This window comes from Aplysia californica, unplaced genomic scaffold, assembly GCF_000002075.1.
Source record: "Aplysia californica isolate F4 #8 unplaced genomic scaffold, AplCal3.0 scaffold00146, whole genome shotgun sequence".
Classification (NCBI taxonomy): Eukaryota; Metazoa; Mollusca; class Gastropoda; order Aplysiida; family Aplysiidae; genus Aplysia; species Aplysia californica.
This window is the reverse complement of record NW_004797416.1, coordinates 19,954-30,466: the sequence shown is the minus strand read 5'-3', so window position 1 is coordinate 30,466 and position 10,513 is coordinate 19,954. Positions and strand designations below refer to the sequence as shown.

Genomic DNA, 10,513 nt, shown 5'->3' with positions numbered 1-10,513 from the left:
CAAATCAATTTTTTTTTCTGGTTGAGCTTACAAAAATACACCCCATAACCTTGAAATCTACTAGACAACTTGAAAAAAACAAAAAAACACAGATTTTACATATGTGTTCAGTTTTATTGTATTATTGAAAGCATTAATTTTCCACCATCCCTCAGAAAATAGTCTTGCCTTTTTGTTGACTGACAATGCAGATTTATTAACCAACAGTAAAATATATTATATTAGGCTAGATCTCCTCACATGGTACCCAACAAAATGATAATCAGAGCTGGAGAGAACATACTGACCATCAGGATTTGATCTCTCATCGCCCTTCCTGGCAGCTTGAGGTCTTTTGCTGGGTCGCTCCTCCTCAACTTCTGGGCTGTCCGCATCCAGACCCTAGAGATTGACAAAACAGGATAAGTGTCGCAGACGACGTTTCATAATGACAAATATTCCCTACGTCTAAAGAGCAAGACAATAAGGACAATCAATGTCTTTTTCTTGACGTCCTATTTCTTCACCCACCTCTGCCATATGTAAGTACCTCCTGAGTTTCGCCAGTGAAAAGAAAACAAGAACAAACATTCCAGCAAACACAAAAATTTAAGCAGCTCAAATCAGGAAAGTAAACTTTTTTCAAATTGAATAGCATAACTTAGGTATTAAGCATATTTCAGCGGGTATCAAATACCTTCGGGCACAGAAAAAGGAACAAAGAAATGTGGCCTTTACTATTAAAAAAACCCCAATTGTTTCAATAAAGAAAACTATATCTGGACTTAAGAGAAAACAAACTGAACTTTATTTGATCTCCTTACATTGTTTATCCATGAATGAAAAACAGAGATATCACTGCCATCCATTACGGAGCATTACATACATGTTTGACTGATTTACAAAAGATAAAAGTTTGAGGTCTTAAGAGGAGCTCTAAACTGTTTTGAACCTCATATAGTTCCTCTCAGCCCAGTGAGGTGTCTTTAATTTTTAAAAAGCTATTCTCCCTTGAACAGGGCATTAACTTGAATCAATCAAAGTCGATGCATTACTCATGGTAAGCCCGTAAACTTCTTGACGACTGCTAGATTTACATCACTCAATACTGCACAGTGCCTAAGCAGACAGAAAGGTAAAAGTAAAGTATGCTCAAAGCATGCTTGAGTACATAGGGGATAGCTGATCTTTCTAACAAGCCTCAAAGGGAAAGAATTAACATGACATGGATATTGCATTACCTCTTCCTCTGGGCCATCAAGTATAGGTGTTTTAAACATTTGACCCTCGTAGGACAATGAGCACTTCAGCTCACTTTCTTCGAGACCCTCAGGGCAGTAGATACGAACAAAAAGAGAGCGGTCATAATCTGGTTGACCCGTCCAAGCATCTGCATCCCTCATAGGAGGTCGGATAGTCATCGGCCGGGCAAATGAATCTTCAAAACGTACTTTCTGCAAACAAACACATCCACAGAATGGGAATCGGTTATATGTTGGGAGGGGGAGATGGAATGAGAGAATGTTCGTACATGTGTGCTGCACAAGGTGCACATGACAGTATGTGAATGTGCGATGTGTGACTGTGTTTATTTTAAAGCATGGACATGTATGTCCCTCAGAATATGTACATGTGTGTGTATACATGTGTGTGTGTGGAAGAAAAAGAGTATGCGTTAAAGTTGTTGTTGTTGTTGTTAGCGATCCAGTAGCATCTGAGCGTTAACTCTTCTGCATGGTGCCATTCGGTAATAGTTGCATGTTTGTTCTAATTGTTGTCTTGAGGAGTAGAGGCAATTACATGTGTGGGGTAGCTTGGGAAGAAAACATCCCCTTAAATCAGTTAGTTTTCTACAGAAGAACAGATGATGTTCCACTGTCTCTGAGGGGTAGTCACATAGTGGGCAGGCAGCAGACTGCTTTACTCCAATTCGGTTGAGATGTTGGTTGAGGGGTACATGTTGTGTTCTTAGTTGGAAGATTATGGATTGATCTCCCCTCCTCAACTCATTGATTGGATCTTTGACCAGTGGTTTATTCATGTGGCCATACATCCTCCTTCCTGTCGTACCTGAGGCCCAATCATTCATCCACTCTTCCTTGAGGTTTGACTTGATCATTTGGCAGCAGGTGGTGTAATTCGTAGGAGTTTCAGGCTGAGGGAGGCTAGCTCCTTTCTTTGCCAGAGCATCAGCTCTTTCATTTCCCGGTATCCCAGTGTGGGCAGGAATCCATTGTTGGACTACTCTGACGTGGTGCCTACTTATCAAATTATGCAGACTCCAAATCAAGTGCAATATATCTTTGTTCACATCAGTCCCACTCTCAAGTGTCTCTAGAGTTGAAAGGCTGTCTGTAAAGATAACGATGTCTGTGGTAGCAAGTGGGTTAGTGTCAAACAAGTAGTTGATATGCGTTAAAGTAAATATCTATATATTTACATGCGCATGTGTCTGAGTGATGATATTTTGGCACTTGTGGTGCACGAGGGTGACAGTTTGAAGTCAGCACATAACCTCACGTGACAAATTACCAGTACAATTATCATAGTCAACAGAGGAAATACAATATCATATTCACACAGCTGAATAGGAATCAGCATAAAATATCCAATGACATAAGGTCAACAGTAACAGTATGTATAAATGTGACATGAATGTGGCCTCCTAAGGGTACACCAAGCTCTACATTTTGAATACAAATGTAATCAAAAACTAGCTGAAAAATAAATCTCAAATTCCCTGTCAATGCTTTAAATCCTTATATAGTCCTTTCATTCTTTTTATTCTGTCAAAAGTCTAAGTGACAAAAATGTTACAATTTCACAAAATTCATTTGAATTTTGTTTAAAAGATCAAAGCCTCACTTGATTAATACATATTCTCAGATAAAATGTTGTTCCTATTTTCATTCAACTCTAAGAAATTCACACTTCTACTTACTAGATGCAGCATCATTTCATCCCCCCTTCTCCTTGTTTTCCTCATTAATCAAAAGTGTCTGCTTACCAGTACTACAACTGTATCCTCTTATATATACCAAATCTTCATTCTTTTCTTAAAATTTTGGTGGGTGATACATCATGCTTGCAGCTTGAAACCTGTCCCTTTCAAATTCTGAAAATGCCTTTTTTTAAACAATATTTTAAACTAAACTTTCAGAGCAAAGCAGACAATGAGTTTACAACTTGAAGGAGTTAAAGTTCTTTCTAAACTCTATAGCATCTTACTTTAGGGGATGCTGATCGACTTCCAGAACCTTCAATATCTATATCATCCCCGGGTCCGATGAGAACAGTGACTGTTGGGACATCATCGCTCGCCGCCCCCTCAGAATCACCTGTGTCTCCGCTTGCTCTTGACTCTGAACCTGTCGAAGTCAAAATTTGTCACATCACCATCAGAGTTTTTTAAATCTTCATATCATCATATAAGTTAATTTCTTGATTATTATGACAGGAATAAAAATGTATAACACCTATGGTTCTAACAAATTTGCAAACACAAAACCTTTTTTGGAAAAGACAAGTCAGCACCAGTCCTCTCAGATAGCAGAGTCATTCTAGGTAAAACTAGGATCATTTCAAAACTCTCACTAACAGGAAAGATGATACTCTTAGCAATACATTTTTTAAAAAGGGATTGTATCTAAAGCATCTTTGCCATAATCCTCATTAAAGTTTGACAAGTTCACATTATGTTGAAGCAAAAAAAATTGCATTAGACCTCACTATTAGGCTTTTAATATCTGTTTGCAAAAGCAAGATGGGTATTCAAAAGGTAATTACTTTGATCTACAATTTCTTTCAGGTTATAAAACTCAGTAATTCTTAAGAGCAAAACAGCACTTAATCTCACCTTCTTCTCCTTCATCACCTCGATTCCCTTCAGTCATATCATCATCATCACCCTCTCCATCCTCATTATCCTCTTCATCATCATCTCCTCTGCTTCCTTCAGCACCGTTCAGAGCTTCTGACTCGGGGTTTTCACTGGTGCCATCAACATCTCCCGCCTCCAGTGTGGGACCGGCCTCTGTGGCCTCATCCTCCTCCTCTTCTTCGGACTCTGACGACTCTTCCAGACCTTTTGTGTAAGCCTTCAAAGCAAAATATGAACGTTTGAGCTCTTGGGAAATACTCAGCACACAGTTGAACCTTCTCCAACTACCACCTATCCAACACAACACCTGTACAAATGACCACTAGCCCCCTTGAGTTTTTTTCTGTATCATAATGACACTGTCCAAGAGGACCACCTGTCTAATATGACCACTTTTTTCTCAACAGTGAGTGGTCATCTTGAATCTGTTTGACTGAATATACAAGTTTTTTAAAGTATTGTAAATTTGTGTACTGCTTAACATTCTCAGGTTGGAAGCAATTATGCAACTGATCTTAATCAGTTTAAAGACATATTTAATTCAGCAACCCCCCCCCCCCTTCCAAAGTTTGAGTATTTCCCCTTCTTCAAAAGCTTGAAGAATTCAGATTTGAGTCAAAGAAATATGATGCTGTTGTATTACCAGTTTGTGTTCAGTTGAGTTTGTCCTTGAGCAAGTCATGACAACTCAAGCTGCTCAAAAACAGTGGTGATCAGCAAAAGTGTGTCAGGAAGACTATTTGTATTGGTGTGATACTGTGATTAATGCAGAGTTGATGAATTATTTTTATATGTATGTATTGTATTGGTGATTGCAAAAAAAAAAAACTTTCTGACGTGTCCAATAAAAGTGGTATTCTGTTTTATTCTATTACTGAATTTTTAGGTTTACCTGAACATGTTCAAGACCCAGTTTTGCTTTCTGCTTGATAGTTTCAATGAGAAACTTCCATCGCCGGCCATGACCTTTGGCACTGGTCATTTTGGAAAACAACTTTTCCCAGTTCATGATCCTTTTCTCCCTGGCAACTCTCTTTGACTGTGTGTTAAAAACAGGCACAACAATGAAAGAGAGAAATCGATGACAAACACATCTCATCAATAGAAGACTATTATGGTAAAATCTTTATGGTATGTTGTATAACAATCTTAACTCTTTCAGGATGTAACCTATGAAATGCAACATAAAATATGACAGCCTCTAGGACTGATTTATTGGGACTATGTTCTGAAAGGGTTAAAGCTACTTAAAATTATTGTAAGACAGTTCTGTGTGATTAAAGCAAAACAGGAGATGACTTCTCAATACAACTAAATGTGACATGACAGAGATTCATTTCTTAATAAATGTTACTTGAAGCACTGCTGTTCTCTTGTTAAATCATTGGCAAGATGTGTCAGTACGCAAAGGCTTGATCAGTTTTCTTTTTTAGGGTCGGGGGGGGGGGGGGGGGGGGGGGGGGATTGTGGCTGTTTGTTTCCCTTTCTCTGTCCTATCAAAATGACACCATCTGATAAGTATAATCTTATGCACATAATATGTTTGCTATAATCAACACAATGTTATGATAAAGTTAGTTTTGTAGATATCAAACTTTACAACATTACTTTTATAGAACAGTTACAATTCCCTTTTCTCAAGGAGACAGTTGAAAACTTGATCAGTTGTTAAGTCATGATCAAATAAGGGTCAAGTTCGCCTTATACTCTAAGTCAACATCTAATACGAGTTCACCACTCACATGAGAATCCACTAGTTGCAAACGCTTGATGGCGATATTTAGCTGCCTTTGTTTGCTCTCATAGTCTTCATGGAGCTTTTTCAAAGCTGTGCTTTTTTCTTCCCATGGTGTGGAGTACACTCGGACAAGGCGCACAAGCTCACCAACTGGCATTCCCAAATCACTGATGCTGTAAAAAATATATCAGATTCGTCAAGGATCATGTACACCTATGTGTCTGAGTATCAATGAAAATATAATAATGAAATTTATTCCAATCATTTTTGTATTCACTTAAAAAGAACATTCTGTGTTATTTAAGGGGATAAAATATTAACTTTAAGATGCAACTAACTTTCCAAAAACAGACAGATTTTTTATTTACCCAACCTATTGATGGAGTAAGACACAACCCAGACATGTACACAATGTGCCTTCAGGGAAAAATAAAACTCCTCCCTTTGACAGATTTCATTCACATCTCAAACAGAAGTTTAAATGGGGCGGGAACGATCCTTTAAAAAAATTATACATTCTTCATCTGACAGTACAAAATATTAAAACAATAAAAAGATTTTCCTGAGACACCTCAAGTTAGACAAGACTTAAGTTAAGAACATCAAAAGAAACACAAAAAAGGATCAAATTTTTATGTAAATGACTTTACCTTCTAAACACTCTCCCACTAACCATAGCCAACTGAATGAGCAAAGGTGGAGGCAGCGAATGCTGTAACATTTCATCTTTCAGGTCCAGGAGCTGGAAAAGGTGAATAAAAACCAAACACTGTAAAAAGAAGTCTTTTTTTTTTCCATTTTACTTTTGTTAGTTGGATAATTTTTAAAAAGCAAGTGCACAAACAGAAGAACATTTCAACCCTAGCATTGGATAAAGGCAATGCATGTATTTTAAAGAGTGAAACAAAAAAACAAACCTATCAGCAGAGAAAACAACCATGACCTATTCTTTAGCATGAATTCCTTTAGTTGGCAACTCATATGTGAATACTGTGAGAGGGCTGGTAGACATAAATTGTTTATTGCCCTGGTGAGCAGACCACAAAATTGGTCACTGCTGTACAACATTTTTTTCTCAGTATTTTCTTTCTCTTTTGACCAACTTTAATTTTTTTCGACTTATCTATCAACCATGAGGACCCATTCTATCAAAATGTAGACCTAAATAAACCCATGGGCCCACAGGATTTGGGCCAATCTTCAAAATATCCGATTAGTATCAAGTATGGTACATGACTCAGCGAAGCAAATACAAATAATCAAAGAAAACTTTTCGTTTGAAGACTGATTAAACTAAACCATGTGAATTTTCCTTTATAAACAAAACTGCATGAACTCCCTCAATAATGCATAGACTAAGACAGTCTAGGAAAACTTACATCTTGAAGAGCTTCATGAACCAAAGCCATGGCATTAAGAACTCCATCACAGAGACCATCAAACTTGTTTGGCTCTCCCCGTCTCACACCTTCATCTGCATCATCATCACCTTCTGATTCGGTCTCTACATCTGACTGTATTGAAACAGTGATAAAAGAGGAAGAAGAAATACTGTCACAGTTACTCACAGTGAGAGAGTAGTTGGTGAATACAGAACATTAAAAGCATTCATCAACTGCCACAGAAAATAGCCCGCCATTAATTAGGGATTACTATAACTTTAGGGTCAGATAAATTTGATGCTATTTCCTCAAGACCTCAGCAAAAACTGAATCTTAAAGCTTACCTCAAACTACTGTCAACAAAATATGCCTACTTTACTTGTGCACAAGAGTCAGAATTGTAAAATGAATAAGTTTTATTTTTAAGGTACATGTTGCACAGATCAAATTGAAAATTGCACCACCCACTTCCTTGCTCATATAGAAAAGGTCTATGGATAAATATGAAATGTTCAAACAACTTGGGAAACATATTCAAAGCAAAACAAAATAAATACAATGATCTCTGCATAAATAAGAACAGTTTACTAACAGCTTGCTTTCACTTTGTAACACAATTGTTTTCTATGATTTGCTTGCCAAAGATTCTCTTCAAAAATATAAATCCACTTTGACACGACACTCGTAAAAATTCACTTTAAGAAAGACTCAGGCTCTCACTAGCACCACTCAGACAGGCACGCAAGCATAATGATTTACAAAATTAAAAAAAAAAAATTACTTCTATCTTTCCCTGGGTCTCAGTTGCGCCAACAGGTTATGATCATAACAGAATAAATGTGGGAAGGTAAAATTAGGGAGGAACTGAGTTAAGATTTTCCACATCCGCATATAAGACCCTGGGGGCGTGTCTCCCTCTGAACGTTTTATTATGCAGAGACCATGGTATAACCCACTTCTATAAAAGTTATACAGTAGATCTATATACCTCATCTTCTGATCTTCCGATGACACTTTCTTCATCTTCCTCTTCTGCGAGAATTCCCAAATTATTTATTGCAGCTGTGAACACAGAATTGACGATTGATGGTTAATGAGCAAAAACTTTTCAAAGTCAAAATTGCAAGACAAACAAGCGCAGGGAGGAATTTCTGTACAGATTCATCCATCAGAAAATGTAGGCCTATAACGACTACATGACAATTACATATGAATTCTGTTAATCTCAGAAATTTTCCCTTGAGTTACAAAGTTAAACTACATAAAAAAATGACTCTCAAAACACCATTAAATGTAAATACGCATGCAAAGGAAAAACATTTCATAACATGATATTTTTCTGTTGTGAATGATCATGTTTCTGTGGACGGGCATTTAATGAAGAAGTTAAAAGCAGTACTATGACCTTTATCTCGGAAGAAATTCTGCTATATGATCCAACATATTTTGGAGATAACTGAAATAAGTATCAAAATATTTAAAAAGAAATCAATTATAGAGTCTAAGTCCACTATATATTCAAACATGAAAACTTTAATAATCTTGTTTTTGTTTTTTTGTTTTTGAAAAGTGTTTTACGGCGCTCGCAACTGCATAGGTCATATGACCGCGCGGGACACTCCTAATATTTTCAGTTGGTAGGAAATTTTGAATTTTGCCCGGGTGGCGGCCGAAGCCTACTCTTATCGATTTTAGACCACCAAGGGATCTTTAACATGCGCAACTTGCACACGGGCCCTCCGAGATTTTTCGCCCTTGTCTGAGAAGGCTAGGTGTAGATCTTTCCTACCAGAAGATCAGGGGTGTGGCAGAAAGACAGCAGTAAGGAGGAGCCAAGGAGTAGCAGTAGAAAGGCTGCAGAAATAGTCAGGAGCCCAGAGGAGGGGGCAAAAGAGGTGAGGGGGTGGGGGCAGAAAGTGGAAATGAAAGCAGACAACAGAACATTGCTAGAGAGCAGGAAAGGAGGTGAAAGGAGACAATTTTAGAGAAGAACATTTTTCGGTCGCTACCCGGATTCGAACCCGGGACCTTTGAATGAGAGGCCAACACCTTAACCTCTGGGCCACGAGAGCCCCCTTTTAATAATCTATAGCCAACATCCCCTGGATTAAATTAAATCTCCTGTCTTCATCTTGACCCAATCAAAATATGTACAGTCAATCTAAACGACTAAACAGCACAGGCCTAATTAAGGACATGCGATTAAACATTAAACGTAGAAGGACGCAAACTATTTTTAGGTAAGACGGCCATTTCATGTGACGTCAAACCGGACCACCCCTCCGATCATGTGACTATATGTAAATATAGCCAACGGGATGGCACGACGCTTTGGTGCGATGTTTTTCCAGGGATACGGGTAATGTGATATGATGCGGTGCTCCGATGATGAATTTTCCCTTTATATGGTATAGATCTAGAGGAAACGTTCAAAGAATGATTTCAATAGAAGCAGTGAACCGGAAAATTAGGAAGCTCAACCCTATCAAAGTCTCAATAAAGGAAATTGTTGACATTCGTACGATGTCAATACTGGAATTCCTAAATGTTATTAACATCCCGGAAACACGTGATTCTATGCCATGTGGTACCTCCATGGCCTTCTTAAAATAGTCTGTGGGTGTCCCAGATGACATCAAATTACTAAAATTAGCAGCCAATCAGAAAGATGCGTCTTCTACGTTTAACGGCATGTTAATTAAGGCCACCTGGAAGAACAAAAGACTTTAAAAACCCAACAAAAACACAGACAGAAAGTGCCGGATCAAAAGTTTAACGGCGCTGCTAGAATGAAAGCAAGCCACCTTGTAATATACTTTCAGTTTGTATGTGTTCATTAATTACTATTGAATGTATTATTGTTATTCAAAGTAAGACCATTGAGATTGAGATGCAACAATAAAAAACATTGATTTGTTGATGAAGAAGTTGAAGGGTCATATCAGCCTTAAAAGCGTAACAGTTCTCAAAAACATTTCAGCAAAGTATTCAATTAGACCACAATACATGAAACTTCTCCTGTTATGTCAATAAGGGAAAATAAAACACCTCTATCCATGGTGCCGTCCAGTCTTGTGACTTCTTTCACTCGCTATCAACAGAGCGATTCATTCAATGCGATCCGCCATACTGCCGCTAACTTGTTGTCAAGTTGCTAGTCACGTGATAAGAAATAAGCTATGCCCAAATTGACTTTCGTAAATTTGCACATCGCAAGTTACCGTTTTTAAAAATAATTTTGCAAACATACTCCATTATCTATTACCATTTTGATTAATGTGATTAATAAAGAAAATGTAAACATTAAGAAATAGTGCAAGTAATCGATAGTCTCGAAGGAAAATCAATTCAACCCATTCCAATTGTTCACCTAATTATTAATTAATATCAACATATTATTGTGATTGTGATCGAGCCTGAAAACTGCCGCGTCTCGTTCTAACTGATATATCAATCGTTGCTCATTCCTGTTCACCAGAAAGTCCTGATTCAGTTCAGACTTGACGACACCCCCATCCCCCCCCCTCCCCCCCT

General features: G+C 37.8%; 1 protein-coding gene across 2 annotated transcripts in view; it reads right to left on the bottom strand.

Moving 5' to 3' along the window:
- LOC101862724 overlaps positions 1 to 10,125 on the bottom strand; it is a 30,424-nt gene extending 20,299 nt beyond the window's left edge. For both annotated transcript variants that reach the window (XM_005097078.3, XM_005097079.3), the window contains exons 1-10: positions 10,028 to 10,125; positions 7,968 to 8,041; positions 6,977 to 7,111; positions 6,248 to 6,339; positions 5,602 to 5,770; positions 4,752 to 4,898; positions 3,836 to 4,076; positions 3,208 to 3,347; positions 1,221 to 1,433; positions 288 to 381 (exon numbers count right to left, since the gene is read on the bottom strand). In XM_005097078.3, the coding sequence (XP_005097135.1) occupies positions 288 to 381; positions 1,221 to 1,433; positions 3,208 to 3,347; positions 3,836 to 4,076; positions 4,752 to 4,898; positions 5,602 to 5,770; positions 6,248 to 6,339; positions 6,977 to 7,111; positions 7,968 to 8,041; positions 10,028 to 10,037 (1,315 nt within the window). In that variant the 5' untranslated portion in view covers positions 10,038 to 10,125. The remainder of the gene's footprint in view (positions 1 to 287; positions 382 to 1,220; positions 1,434 to 3,207; positions 3,348 to 3,835; positions 4,077 to 4,751; positions 4,899 to 5,601; positions 5,771 to 6,247; positions 6,340 to 6,976; positions 7,112 to 7,967; positions 8,042 to 10,027) is intronic.
- Between the last annotated feature and the right edge of the window lie 388 nt (positions 10,126 to 10,513).